Source organism: Scleropages formosus, chromosome 6, assembly GCF_900964775.1.
Source record: "Scleropages formosus chromosome 6, fSclFor1.1, whole genome shotgun sequence".
Lineage (NCBI taxonomy): Eukaryota > Metazoa > Chordata > Actinopteri > Osteoglossiformes > Osteoglossidae > Scleropages > Scleropages formosus.
Genome location: NC_041811.1, coordinates 32593829 through 32609547, shown reverse-complemented (window position 1 = coordinate 32609547; position 15719 = coordinate 32593829). Strand labels below are relative to the sequence as shown.

The 15719-nt window shown below is 43.8% G+C and overlaps 1 protein-coding gene across 5 annotated transcripts in view; it reads right to left on the bottom strand.

The window, feature by feature from the left end:
- Positions 1-15719, bottom strand: part of gnaz (guanine nucleotide binding protein (G protein), alpha z polypeptide) — a 47403-nt gene that overhangs the window by 12173 nt on the left and 19511 nt on the right. For 2 of the 5 annotated variants that reach the window (XM_018753942.2, XM_018753957.2), the window contains exon 2: positions 5946-7312. In XM_018753942.2, the coding sequence (XP_018609458.1) occupies positions 5946-6668 (723 nt within the window). In that variant the 5' untranslated portion in view covers positions 6669-7312. Of the gene's footprint in view, positions 1-5945; positions 7313-7461; positions 7485-7803; positions 8079-13725; positions 13749-15719 lie in introns of those variants that run through there. The other 3 variants (XM_018753965.2, XM_018753950.2, XM_018753973.2) reach the window with 3 other exon arrangements.

Here is a 15719-nt window from a genome sequence, read left to right as displayed (position 1 = left end):
GTGTTTGTGTTCACAGACTTACATCTTTTCATTTATCCGACACGTTTCTCCAAAGTAACCCACAACGTTAAGCTACCTACAAACATGTACTTACTGGGGTGGCATGGTGGCACCGTGAGTAGGGGTGGTGTGAGAGGACATGGGTTTGATCCCTACTCAGTTTATGTAGATTTAGGATGTTCTCCCTGTGTCTGTGTGGGTTTCCTCCAGGTGCTCTGGTTTTCTCCCACAGTCCAACGACATGCTGTTCAGGTCCCCCATAGTGTGTGAGAGAGAGTGTGTGTATTCCACTGATGTATGGATGAGTGACCCATTGTGAGTAGTGTATCTAGCAGTGTAAGTCACCGCGGTGAATAAGGTGTGTGGGCTAATAACACTACGTAGAGTTCATTGAAAGCTGCTTTGGACAAAAGCATCTGCTGAATAAATAAATTTATTTGCCCATTTATATAGCTGGATAATTTTTCTACTGTAGCAACTTAGGGTAAGTACCTTGTTCAACAATATTACAACTGGAAACAGGAGTCGAACCTGTGGCTCCAAAGGCTACAGCTCTCATCATTACCAGCTGCCCACACTGGAAGCCCTGAGTTCTGAATAGATTTGACTGAACAAGTATAAAATGGCCATTCTGGTTTTCCTTCAAAAAGAGAGCTTATTAGTGCAACTAACTTTCATGGCATAAAATTTAAAAAAATATCATATTTAAGACCTTGGACCAGCATGGTGGCACAGTGGGCAGTGCTGATGCCCCACAGATAGCAGACTGAGGTCAATTTCCTCCCAGCACTCAAAAGGAGAACATGCATGTGCAGGGTGTATCCTGCCTCATGCTCTGTGTTTCCAGGATGGACCCTGGATCCCCACAACCCTGCTCTGGAGAAGTGATTTTCGGTAATGGATGTTAAAAGAAACTGTTTCACATTAACTTGTTCCAAGATGGTTTCTGGTGGTAAGAATTTGTTAGACTCAGTATGACGGGAGATTAAAAAATTGCTGTGTTCGTTTGTGGGTCGTCCTCAACTCCTCTCGTTCTCAAGTCCAAGAGATCGTGAGATGTTTACTTCTCTAGGGTTCCTCCACTTGCTCCCTCCACTTTTCACGCATAGTGGTACAAGTGCCAACATGATACCTGCTCTTCTTCCAGGGGACACGGAAAAGTGTGGAAGAGACACTTCCGTCCACAAACAATGTGATGAAGCTGCTCTGAGCCTGAGCCCCCCCTCTCACCCCCACCCAGCTCCCCATCACACAAGGTACAGGTTCGGTAAAGAGAGGCAGCACTAGGATCACACACCTTTCACGATTAAGCGATACGGTACAGTATCGGTACCGACGAAACGGTACGATGTTTTAACGGTCACACTCACGGTATTAAGAATTTATATCTTATGCACAACACATTAAATACTAACCAGATCCTGAAAATGAAACTCAGACTGAACAAGTAAACATTTTTTTTTTGTTGTTGTTACATTTAAGCTGAACAAGTTAATGTGTTTTCATTTTTAGTTACTGCAAATATTGAATCGGCATTTTTATTAAAAAAAAAAGCAAATCAACTTTCCATGCATCCCCGTGAGACCCCTTTGGCCGACCGTATTGCCTGCTGAAGAAAAAGCTCTCCGATGACACACTGCTTCCTGGTACACAGAAATACTTTGGCTGCTAACACTGGAAACTTCCCTTCATGTGTTTGATAAAACATTAAAGGATTTTCTCTTTTATTTTCATTTCAAAGTGTGGATTATTCTGTGGTTAAATCAAACGAGTGTCGTTTTGGTCACGTGTCTGCAGATCGTCAGCTTTCTTAAATAAGCATGATTCTGTAACATTTTCAAGAAATATCCTCGATTTTTGTTAAATTTTCTTCTTTTTTTGGGAGAATAATATGGAAAATGAAGCTTCTGCTGAGATACAATACCAATAACGGTACCGGAAATTTACAAAATGGTATTGACCAGTATAAGATTAAAACATGGTGAGCTATATGGTGCGAATAGCAGATACCGGGGTATAACCCAGCCAGCACCTCTGAAACAACCTGTGCCATGAAGCAAGGCATTCGCACACAGTACCCATAGACAGTCACTTAGCTCCTTTTCCTTAACAGAAACCTTCAAAGTCTCTGGTGGAAAGTTGATACTTCCAAATCACCTCCCAGCAGGACTCCAGATATTGTACGGCCATTAATAAAAAACATTATACGGTGAGCAAATAAAATATAAATGCACATAAACCATGACCCATTCCTGCGATTTCCATCAACTTGCTATAGGTCCATCAACCTCCTACTCCTCACTGAACTGACAGTCCCAAATGCCCCGTCTGGATAAGTCCTCCATCGAGAGCAGGTCACTAAGAGCCTATTCCATCTAAGTCCGACATCGTGCTTTCTCGATCCCCATTGATGGCGTATTTGGTTATTTCCTTTTTTTTAGGTTATGGATATAGTTTCTCCATATGGAGGGACAGCTGAGTAGTAAAATTCCAGCTGCTCTGTGATGTATTCCCATCTCCTCCCTTTTTCCACAGCTCATTGTCAGGAGGATCAGGTGCATGTGACCAGCTTGTTGCTAGGCAACTGCCTCCATGGAAACCTACTGAAATTTAAGAGAAGGATGGGGAAAGGACTGAGCTGGGGGGACCTTTCATTAATTTAAATATTATGTGTACTGACTCTTATTTTGGCTTTTTGGTACTTTTGGAACAACCTGGTTTATTCTGAAAGTTTGCAGTTAATATTCCACACCTACAATCACCAGACCGCCATCTTTTGGAGGTCAGTGTCAAAAGCTTGAAGAGCAGTAGCACCGTTTTCACCACATCTGCATTACCCATCATCCTCTAGGTGTCAAAAACTGTACCGCCACAGCCATGCCGAATCTACCGAGCAAAACGAAACGTCTGGCCACACTGACATCTTCGAAAATAAAATATCAACATAAAAACAATGAAAACGCTTCTCGAGGATTTCACTCTGCATCTCTTTGATCCTGAGCTGTGGGCACCAGGGGATGGAACCAGGGCCTCTGGTGTCACTGGGATGGAGCCAGAGTGTCTGCTTCTCTAATTACATCTGCAGTCCTTCCATGGCTGGGAGCAGCGGTGCCTTTTACTGGTGCTCCGTCCTTCGATGCACAGCCATAGGCACAAACACCCAAAGCAACTCTTAATTAAATCTTCAGGCGTCACAGAAAACCGCAGGTCGTGCCTTGCTGAATTTTTTCATGATTAGTGTGAAAATGTGTAAATATGCTGAAGAGGTATCCGCTCTCTCCTTGACCGACTTTGTCCTTCTTTTCACACTACGGCCATTCTATTTGATGCCATAACCAACCAATGAAAAATTACAGTAGGACCCCCGTATCTGCTGTTTCATTTACCGCGGTTTCACTTAACCGTGGCCTAAAAAATTAAACAGAAAATTCCAGAAAAACAGTCATAATTTAAACGCGATGAAATCTCGTGCGGTACCACCTAGGACATTAATCACCCCTTTGTACAGTGTATCCACGCTGTATACACTACCCGCCAGTTAATCACTTAGCATCTGTCTCGGTTATCAGATCAGCTCTTACGGTATCGCAGTGCTTGTGTTCAAGTAACTCTTATTTTGCTTATGATAATGTCTTATTGTGCCAAATTTATAAATTAAACTTTATCATAGGTATGTACAATATACAGTATAGTGTTTGCTACTATCTGCGGTTTCAGGCATCCGCTGGGGGGCTTGGAACCTATTCTCCGCAGAAATGGGGGTCCTACTGTATAATATTTTATGTGGACATAAAAATAAAAACAAAAAAGTGTCACACCAAATCTGTTTGACAGTGAGTTGAAGATGATGACCTGCCACGTTTGGCACTTTCAATGTTCCAAAGTAGACAAAAGTCAAAGGTTGTCCACTAAGCCTCTCCTTTTTAATTCATCGCTTGTTCATTCTCTGGTTCCCATTCATTATCTTCACCAGCAAAACACAGCTCTTGTTCAAATGCCGTTGTGTCTAACGGCCACACAGGCTTCAGCTGTTCTTTGACATGTGTGATTTATGGTGGCCATTTGTGAGGGTTGAAACCCATAAACTTCCCTTTTGACCTTCAGAGTGATCCTCTGCTCTTGTCTCCACCCACATGACAAATAGAAGTCTACTTTGACTTTTCTTTAAAAGGACCAGGGGTTCAGTGTGAAAGAACATTTGCTGGAGTGTGCTGTGCCATGGTGTTACACTGTTTTTTTTTTTACAAAGCAAGAAGCTTCTGTAGCATTGCAAAAAGGCCACAATTTTTCAAGAAAAATGTTCCATCATAAATGTGTTGTTTGAGACCTCTGTCCAACTTAGACTCAGCCAGGGAGTAGAGAAGCCCTGATTTTGGGCGGCTTAAGGTGAACCATAGATAACGGGTTTGAGATGTAATTCAAAGTGAATCTGTTGTGACCTTCCCCATAAGCAATTGTATAAAGCTCATGCACATCTCAGACACAACAGTCTAAAGCTGTCGATTCATAAAGCTGTTCTCTGTGAGCTGTATCCAAGCTGTAAAGCATGAGATCTAGAGAAAATATTTTTAGCCTTCCACTTCACAGAAAAAACCACATTGCATTCTGGTAGTGCAGTGCATAGAGCTGCTACTTTTGAACCCAAAGGTTGCAGGTTCAAATCCCAGTTACAGTACCCTTGAGTAAAGTACTTACCCTAAATTACTCCAGGAAAGTTACCCAGCTGCACAAATGGGTAAATAATTGTAAGTAGCTTAACACCGGAAGTCTACAGAGCACAGTGAGTACTGCTGCTGTCTCATAAGGCCTGGGTGGTGTGAGAGGATGTGGGTTCAATCCCTGCTCAGTCTGTGTGGAGTTTGCAAGAACAGCAGTTCTTAATGGAAAATTGGGAGAGAAGTGAAACTCTGTTACCCTGAGCAACAACCAATCCATCACACAGAAAGCTTCTAAACTCCCACAATCACATGATGCCCTGCACATGCTGCGAATGGTACCCAACAGACACCCCATTGCCACCTGTTTCTGACCTAAGATGTCTCAGCAACGTTGTCTGAGGACAGGTGCTCCTAGACACCAAATCAGAAATGAAAGTACACCAAACATTCCCCTACATCCACTGCCCTGATTTAATGCTTCTAACTACTGCTAGATTGACATAAAAACCAAACAAATAGGAGCCACAAGCTTGGCAAAACCTTGCAGAATATAACCCTCTCAACAATTACTGAAATTACAAAGAGGGTTATATTCTGCAAGACCTTTCACAGCTTGTGACTCCTATTTTTTTGGTTTTTGGACAATTATAATTTGAGTCTCTCCCTGATTTTTCTGGAGGGCAGAGAGGGCTAAAGGTTCTGAAACATTTATTAATTCACGGACATAGCGTATCAAGGCAGGCAGGGAATGTCCTTTGGTGAAAAAGTGCACCTTATGCTAAGTGGTAAAATGATATATATACGTCGTATCAGTGGTTTATCCTTTCCTGCCTGACCGAATGTGGTAGTTCTGTTAACGGACACCTCTGCTCTGGGAGAGTGAGCCATAGCCTAGAAGGACACAAAATAACCACAGGAACTAAATCAGACCGAAGGCTCTGTTTACAGAACTCAGAGCCCAGTGCTCTAAAAAAACTATTGATTGCTCTCTCAAAAAATCCATAAGTCTCCTAAGACTGCATGTGCTCGCTCTCGACTGCCTCCGTGAGCCGAGACTTTGTTTGTCTGTGTTGTGACAATTTTGAAGGGTGGGCGATCGTCTGCAAAAATGACCTTTGAAACCCCGTTCGTAATTGGGCAAATAAACGAAATAAACACTCGTGATAAAACACGGATTTATGAACGACATTTAATTCGTGCCGCTCATTCGGCAGCGATCATTTGGGAGCCCGGCACTAGACACGTGGTTTCGGACGGCACGGATGCCACCTCAAACCGGCCTCTTACCGTCTGGTTGTCCTCATAGAGCTTGAGGTCGTAGCCACTAAGTTCAACACAGAAGATGATGGCAGTCACGCCCTCGAAGCAGTGGATCCACTTCTTCCGTTCCGAACGCTGGCCTCCCACGTCCACCATTTTGAAGGTGAGCTCCTTGAAGGTGAACTTGTTTTCCACGATGCCGGTGGTCATGTCACGGGAGCGCAGGATGTCCTCCACTGTGGGGATATACTCTGCGCCAGCAATGCGGTCCAGGTCGTTGAGATAGTAGGCGGTGTTATCCTCCAGGTGGTACTCGTTGGAGCGGCAGAAACACTCCTGTACGCCCGAGTCCGCCCAGAGGCGCTTCATTACGCCCAAGAGCTCCGGCGTGATCTCGCCCTTGCTCTCGGCCGGGCCTGTCAGGGCAAAGAGCTGCACTGCATCGTAGCCCCGGTCTGGATTGTGGAAGTCAATCTTGAGGGCGGTCATGGCACGGATGATGCGTGTCAGCGAATCGATGGCATTGTACAGAATGAGTGGCTTGTACTCCTTGCAGGCCTCCAAGTTGAAGCCTCCGCTGTGGATAATCTTCATTTGCTTGACAATGGTGCTTTTGCCGGAATTGCTCGTTCCCAGCAGGAGCAGCTTGATCTCGCGTCGCTGCCGCTGGCTCTCCGAGCGCAGGTGCCGGTCGATGCGGCGAGAGCGCCGGGCTGCCTCCTTCTCCTCCGAGCTCTGCCGACACCCCATGATGCTCCTCTTTGGGGAGGCAGAAAGGGAGTGCAAGTGGCCAATGGCGAAGGTTAGGTGGTGGGTAAAACCCAAAAATGTACAAAGAAAAATTCAAGAACTAAGTTGGAGAGACAGGGAGATGAGAGATTTGTCACTTTTCTGCGGGGGTGGGGGGCTGCTCTTCTTTTCCCCCCACACCCACTCTGGATTCACTCGGCTCCGTAGAAAAGAGGGAAAAAAAGACCTTCTGAGGTGGGATGATACTTATTGTAGTTATCAGGGTGAGATGATAACAGCCCCACCTGGGCAGGGCGGAGGACGGCTAGCGTGGTGTGTCCTGTTGGCGAGACGTCACTTCACTCTCCCCCTCCCTGTTACTGTGCAGCCGGGTCGTGGCTATAATGAACGGTGGCTTGTGGCTACGAGAGAGACCTCTCACTCCCCTCCCTCATGCTCCCCCCCAGCACTGGTCTGGCGCTCTGTAGGAGGACTCATCCGTCCCAGTGCTCCGAATCTTTGTCCCCCTCCCCCTTCAACCTCTTAGGCTTCTGGTTTCCGTGGAGATGAGGTGCTCCTCCGTCTCAACAAGCGTTCTTGCCAGTGTCTTTCTGCTTACACTCTGCCCCCCCACGCTCTTCTGTCTTTACTGATGTTGGCTGCATCTGCAGACGGAAAAGAGCAGAGGAACAGATGAGTAAAGTGCAGTCATGAACCCGTGAGTCAGACAGAGGCAGTTGGTGTTCAGTGGGGGGGACAGCTGCTTACACCCCGTCCCTTCCCCGTCCCGGTCACCCTGAGGAGAAACCCCCACCCTGTGAGTCCCATCTCAGAATGCGTAGGTTGACAAATCCAGGTCACTAGTTCCTTGGGATTACCGCTCCTGTCCGCTCTGTCCGCAGGCGGCCAGCTGGCACATGGCGCACTTTCACCGCACTCGCGTTCATTCGCTAAGAACCTGAACTCTTGCACCCTTGAGAAAGATTCATGATTTCGAGTTTTTTTTTTGCAAAAAAAAAAAAAAAAAAAAAAAAAACAGGTGAAAGTGCAATAGTGTAAGCTTATCACGCTTTGCACAGAAGTCTTTGTTCGGCAAATAAGTAAATATAAAATCAGCTAACAGCTGAAAGTTAAAGTCGGGTAAGAGCTTTCTTACCCCAGCAAGAGGTCTGGGTGGCGCCTGGGCAGGTCCGCGTCCTCTTCGCTCCCTTAACCCACTTCGAGTGTAACGGTCACGTTCACCTTCTCTCAGAAAATCTCTCTTTCATTTAATCTGACATGAACACTCAAACAACACGGACAAACGCTGAAAGATAAACATCGCTTGTCCGCTTGGCCGCACGTCCCACTTGCACCCGCCCTGCTCCAGTGCTGCAGAATGGCCCCACCACTTGCACCGCTTGCCCAAACCTCCTAGACCTGATCGGCAAGTGCTCCTGTACAGAGCCTACCTTTCCTTGTGCTGCTGTTCAGTTTTCATGTAGCCGCCCATCCAGTTGACATTTACCACAGCTGTTGCCAGACCCAGACATGTCCAACCCGTTGGGCCCCTCCCCTACTACTGGGACAGCCCCTCCAACCTGCTGCTGTAAGATCTGGTGAATATTTACCATCCCTTTGGAAAGAGATTGACCCAGAACAACAGGTGCATTCAGTCTTATCCTGAAACAAAAATAACTGTGCACTTTTTTCAACCTATTCCAAGTTCCATCTCCACAGCTCTGTGGGTTTTCTTTTGGTACAGATTGCATTCTGAAATGCACTGTGAAAATATAAGATAGTATCAATTGCAAAAGACTTGTGAATGAAAACAACAATAATTAGACAGCTAGAAGCATAGTGGCTGGAGCTGCTTCCTTTGGACCCAAAGCTCACAGGTTCAAATCCCACTTCCAGGTGTAGTATCCTTAAGCAAGGTACTTATCAATAAATTGCTACGGTATAAATGGGTAAATAAGTGTAAATTACATTGGAGAAAAACATCAGGTAAATGTGGACATCCTCTATAATTTACATCTTGTGTTACTGTGGCTCTCACCTGTAAATGTCCCATTTTCAAAACACTTATACTGTATGTGGGATATTATCTAAAGTACTTTACATGGAGAAGCTGTGTACAAAAGCGTTGTCACGCATTACTACTGCTACTCCAACACGTGGGGCCAGCTCGACGAAAGTAAATTTACACTGACTACAGTAGTCAGTTCTTCATTACGATTGCTTTGCTTTTCTTTAAAGAAATTCTTAATGTGGTTTTATCCATTTTACAGCCAGACAAGGGGGTCAGGGCCAGCAGCAGCTCCGTTAGTAGGATTTGAGCTTACAACTTCATCACATGTTCTCTTTGAACATCCGCTCTAATAAAGTTGGACTGGACTTTCTGTATGACTCATCATTTTAATTTCTGTTGCTTTTAATTGTAAGTGATAGATTGCAAAAGTCTATGTGAAAAGACAAAATAACCCCAACTACAAGAAGACTTTTTCCAAAACATAACCCTTCATAATACCTTAAATCCTGCAATTTCTAAAAGTCTTTAATTTGTTAAACACCATCCGTCTTAACAATGGAGTGCAGCTCAAATACTATAATTACATTCTGTGAAAGGGTACAAGTTCACGTTGTTGCTTTAATCTCATCAACACCCAAACAGAATGAATGACGCTTGTTCCCCCCGGTCTCTTATTCCTTCTATTTCAGCTGCACACTTGAGCAGGCTCTCTAAGCCAAAACTGACCTCTTTACACTCCAGAAATCCAATGTTTTCTACACACATCTGTCTTTATTTTTAGGGATGTTTTTCAGATGCTTCACCCATGATCATTACAAAAAGGCTTTCATGTCAAAATCGCACATAAATATGTCAAGGTGTCTCGTTCTGCCACATTCTACTGCATTCTTTTTCAGACAAAAACTGGTACAGCGTGTAGGGGTAGTTCAGAAGCACACGTCTCTCTTTGTTATCCTTCATTCCATGTTCCATGCCCTTGCTGACCCTTTGAAGAAGCCCCCCCAACATTCACTCAAGAAGAACGACAGAATTTTGGAATTTTCTTTGGAATCAATAAAGTATTTATCTATCTATCCATCTATCTTGAGTTGTATCTCCAGTTGCACAGCTGCTCTTGACTGCCTTGGCATCTCTACTCCCTCCTGCCCACCTATGTCCCCCTTACCCGACTACTCCATACAGGTCCACCAGCCTGCTCCTACTGAACAAGAGCATACGTGCACAATCCCAGTCTCTTATGACGGTGTGGTCTATGTGTGACTGGCTTAGAAAGGCAGGATGAGACACCAGCACACAAAGCATCTGCCCAAAAGCGTGTGCACATTTGCATCTGCCAGTCGGCACTACAAGCCCCATAGGATAAATAAGGAACAAAACAGGACTTTAGGAAATATACAGTGCTGCTTGAAAGTATGTGAACCCTATTGAGATGGTCATCAGTCTTGTATGAAATATAAAAATAAAATCTAAATCTTTAATTTTAAAATGAACAAATGATGGTGCGTTTTTTACACATTTGATTCTACTTACCTACCTGGTTTAACCAGTTCAACTTGGATTTCACTTGTTTTTGCATCTGAACTACTTGTGTGTTTCTACTACACACACGATTTCCTCTAAAGGAAGACATGGAATTGGTCATTACACACCTGTTATGTGTCACAACCACGTCCGCACCTCAATTGACAGCACTTAACTCACCGCAGACCCTTTAAAAGACCCTCCTCAGCTCCCATACCTTTGTGGAATTTTGTCTGAGACAACCGTCCTATTGTGTCACATCCTGCTCTTTTTCATCATCCCTTGTTTGCTGTCTCTGGTTTTTGACCCTTTGCTTCGTCCCCTGACCATGTCCTTGGATCCTTGCTCCCATTCCGTTTGCCGATCGACCGACCCTTTGCATGTCCCCGACAACAAGAATTTGCCTGACCCCTCAGTTCCAGATGAACTATCCTGTACTTGGGTCCAACTGTCCCGGATTCCTCAGTTCTGTGTGACATGTCACATGAGAAACACACACACATTTTCAGAACCGCTTGTCCCATACGGGGTCGCGGAGAACCGGAGCCTACCCGGTAACACAGGGCGTAAGGCCAGAGGGGGAGGGGACACACCCAGGACGGGACGCCAGTCCGTCACAAGGCACCCCAAGCAGGACTCGAATCCCAGACCCACCGGAGAGCAGAACTGCACCACCGCACCCCCTACATGAGAAACAATGATTCTCATTCAATAACCATTCTGTGGTAAAACTAAGGGACACAATGGGGTTCCCTTACTTTTAAGCAGCACTGTATGCAGGTGTTATGCTTAAGAAACAGGCAAAAGTTCCATGTCCCTACAATAAATAAGAAACAAAGAATGACTTTAGGAAACATTTGCAGGTATCATGCCTGAGAAATAGACAAAAGTAGCTATTTACAACCAGAGGCATATAATGCCACCGTGTTTCAATGTACTGATCACTGCTACTTTGCAGAAGACAACCCAAAGTCAGCAGAAAATTTCCACCCAACACAAAGAGCCAAATTACACACTTAATGGTCTGTTATAACAAAATATCCCATGGTCAGAAATAGCATGTAAAAACCAAAAATATACGTTTCATGTAATGTTATATTTAAAAATATTTCATAAACAAAAATGCTATGTAGATTGTTTTATAAATCATCTTAACCAGTTTGTTTCCGTTCATTAAAAGTGTGACTAGAAACCCAGAGCACTTTGTTACAAGGGATAATGACTGTCAGAAGAAGACACAAAGGAGTACACTGTGGTTAAAACTAATTGCTGCAATTTACTTACGATATATAAATGAAAGCAGTCTACACAAATCAATCAACACTGCCTCACCGTACCGCAATCTTACAATCACAAATTTATCAAAAGCGTACCTAGGGCGAAAATCCATAAGGGAAATGGCAAAACAACTGCCAGACTCAGAACCTCTAACTTGTGAAAATACCCACATGGGGGAAAGAGCACAGATCAGCCACTCAGCACAATTTTATGAGTGCGTGCAGGACGTGTCCAGGAAACCACATATAATGTAAAAAGAAACACCTCAGTATCACATTCAATCAAACGGTACTCATAAATCTTACGATCACAATGAGCAACTAAGGAAATGCACCTGCAAGCTTTTTTAAAGTTCTGCAGATGCTAAAGGAAACAATACAAAAAAAGAGGAGAAACTATCCTTAGGTAAAATACCACAGTGATACCTGGCTAGCTTGGCAACAGTCAGTCAGTGGGACCTGTAGTTAATTATGTCCCATAGAAAGTAAACAATTTAACAGATTTGTTCTAATTTCGGGGGTGCGGTGGCGCAGTGGGTTGGACCACAGTCCTGCTCTCCAGTGGGTCTGGGGTTCAAATCCTGCTTGGGGTGCCTTGCGGCAGACTGGTGTCCCGTCCTGGGTGTGTCCCCTTCCCCCTCCGGCCTTACGCCCTGTGTTACCGGGTAGGCTCCGGTTCCCCGTGACCCCATCTGGGATGAGCGGTTCTGAAAATGTATGTATGTATGTTCTAATTTCAGGAGGGTGTGGTGTTGCAGTGGGCTTGGCTGGGTCCTGCTCTCTGGTGGGTCTGGGGTTCGAGTCCTGCTTGGGGTGCCTTGCGATGGACTGATGTCCCGTCCTGGGTGCGTCTCCTCCCCCTCCAGCCTTGCACCCTGTGTTGCCGGGTTAGGCTCCAGTTTGCTGCAACCCTGCTTCGGACAAGCAGTTTCAGACTGTGTGTGTGTTGTACTGTAATTTCCAGCCAGTATACCACTAAATAATACAGCAACTGCATGAAATCAATAATTTTGCTGTCCAGATTCACCCATCCTTTCAGACGACCCCAGGCAAGACTGGAAGATGGGAACTGAGTGTGTGCCCCAGGTACACTTACAGCGCGGGGTTTGTTTGCACACCAGCACGGCTGAAATTTGCAACCTTGAAAGCTAAGGATCCTTCATCTATCCCGCTCCAATAAATAAAGGGCAATAAATACAGGACAATCAGTGTGAAACAAGTGTTGTCAATCTATGAGATGTATGTTGCTTTGGAGAAAAGCTTCTGCTAAATGAACACATGTAAATGTAAATGTGTTTCTCCTGCACGGATACTCTCACGCAATGAATTTGTGTACATATTTGCTTAACTCACCAAAGCAGGAAATAAAGGGTGAAAAAAAGAGGAAGAGATTCACACAGGTATTGAGGCCTGTGATTCAGCAGAACTGGGGAAAAACCCAAGGTGTGATGAATAGAGGAGTTCACACCTACATCTATGTAAACCAGCACAATATACAGTACTTGCACGCAAAAGGCAAAATGCGCATGCTATGATGTAAAACTGGTTCTGTGATGAGAATGAGTGAGTCTGTCAGGGCTAAATGTTTTGATGGAGGATTCCAGAGCTAGCCAGGTTAGCTCGCCTTGGGTAAAGATTAGCTTGCGGAAGCAAACTATGCAACTGAAATCACCGGTGATTACAACGGCATCATCCCTTGTGAAATGTTAACAAACATAAGCAGGTAGTTAAATATCTAAATGCTGAACTAGCAATGGACCTTTGTCATCTGTTATTGTGTCCAGCTCCACAGGATCAACATCCTTGCCCTGGAGGCCTCCCTTTGAATACATTCCACTGAGGAGGCACTTTAGATGGTTCGAGTGATGAACTCATTTGCAGGTTCGACGACAAAACACTAAACCCATTTTGCTTCCATCTGTCATACCTTGCAGACTCCTTCGTAAGTACTAAAGAACAGGAGCAAGCTAAAAACAGCTTTGGCAAATTTTTTTACGCCAAATTCCTGAGGGTAATAATTCTGAAACGGCCTTTAATACAGTTATTTATTTTTCTGAATAAGGCAATATAAGAGGGCCAGGCAAATACAATGTTCACTGTAAAAGGCTATGACTTTCACAGGCTGGAAGACGTTAGTAACTAATTTTTTAAATGATTTTTTACATTCATCAAATTTTATACACATTTACATTTAAAATGACATTTTCGGTCATGCCTTTGTTTTCTTTTTTTTCCCTTTTTACATTCCATAATGAAAAGCATTTCCTACCTGCCTTAATGATGCTTTTGCATGCATGTAACTGGTTTGCGCAGGTTTTTATAAAACATCAGAGGACGTAATGCGCAAGCACTACTAGCCTGGAGGCGTTTTCCTGGACGGCCCAGTGAGATTACGTATGTGTTTTACGTACAACTCGCACCCTTTGTTTATCTTTTGCGGCAGGCATGAGACCATTTTCGCGTGTTTGCCTTTCCTAAATGCCATTGCCTCCTGGGCCAGGCGCCTCCCAAAGCCCCTCCGGTTTAATATCGTGTTGCAGATGATGATGGGTGGGGCTTTGGGTTAAGGGAAGGATGGGTTCAGACATGAATAAAAGGCCTGAAGGTCAGTCTTTCTGTTTTGTGGCACAAATTAGTGGCGAGGAAACCCAGTCACATACATGCTCTCCTCTCTTGTTCTACAGACATTAATGGATGAATGAACTGAGTGGACATGCTGTTTGTAGTGTTGCTACACTCCTTTGCTATTTCCTAACACTGGTTAATAAATAATATAATCAAATTTGGGGCTGAAATCTTGCTGGAACGTTTGTAAAGTAAAATTTGGAAAATTACCCCTAAATACAGACAGTCTGGGGGGAGTACTAATATAGTCAAGCAATATGTGCCATTGAGAAAAAAATGTTTTTTAAACATGCCTTAAAATTATGGTACCATGACTTCTAACTGATTAGAAATGTATGTATTAAGTGTATATTAACAATATTATTAATATTATGTGTTTTGCAAGACCAGCAAATCTCTTTTTTAAAAATGATGTAAAACAACAAATAATAATGATTATATTTCAGTTATGGCATAAAGAAATACCGTGTACATATTGAAAATAAATGCCACGTGGAAGAAAAGCACAATTTTTAACCTTCAATTTATTTCTTCAGGGTTTTTACTTTGTGTTATTTGTTCAAGCAAAACATAAGTAGTCAGCATGATTGTATTAAATAGCTGCTTTTTTTCCTCCCAGTGAACTTTGACAAATGACTGACTGGCTTTTCCAGTCCTTGACCAGAATGGAGGCTGTGCTTACAACACAAAGCTGCTCTGTTTGATGTCTGTTGTCCAAATTCTTGACCTCAGCACTTAGCTGTAAATATTCTGAGAATCTACAAGGACTCTGAGGAGAACCAGGCAATTTCTTTGTTTCTTTGAGGCTGTGGAGAAACTCTGTTTATATGACAGGTGGAAGCAGGATTCGTGGACTGGTGGACCTCCTTACCTGGGGGGACAGCAGGTGGCTTTCACTACAGCATGTCCCAGCCACTGTATTGTAATGAGTACAAACTGCGTCCACGCAGATGCAGATGGGACTTGATGGTCTACCATACTACAAAAAGACATCCTTAACAATATGATACCAAGACCTCCGCCCTCTCACTCAGAACTGCTGAATCTCACTATACATTTAAGAAGGGTCTTAAAACTCACCTCTTCTGGACTCACTTCTGCCACAATCTCTTAAGTGCTTGATAAATGTGTAAATGTTAATGATAACATTCAATAATTTTGTAATTGTAACTGCTGAATTATGGAAAAACCTTTATGCAGCTACTCGCGGGATGTAAATGTTTCTTATAATTTTGTGATAAAAAATCTCAAATAATGGAGAAACCTTCATGGAGCTACTTGCGTGATGTACATCGGTTCATACGGCGGAAAGTAACAAATTAACTGTACTTCAGAATCACTCATCTGCATCTACGTCTCTTTCTCTTGACGTAATGCGCTTATAATGTATGTCAAATAATGCACATCACTTTGGAGAAGAGCATCCGCTAAATTAATAAATGTAAATGGAATGCAGATGTAAATATATACAAGTTTCCCCAAGCACAATACCCAGTTGTATAGTATTAAAATCAAAATGAACATTTCCATAGCAGCAGCAGAGCGTACAGTGGCTATGGACCCAGACCTTTCTGAGGAACTGCAATATTACTGTAAAATTACGTGGGGAAGGCCCTTCGGGGGGGGGGGGATTCGGCC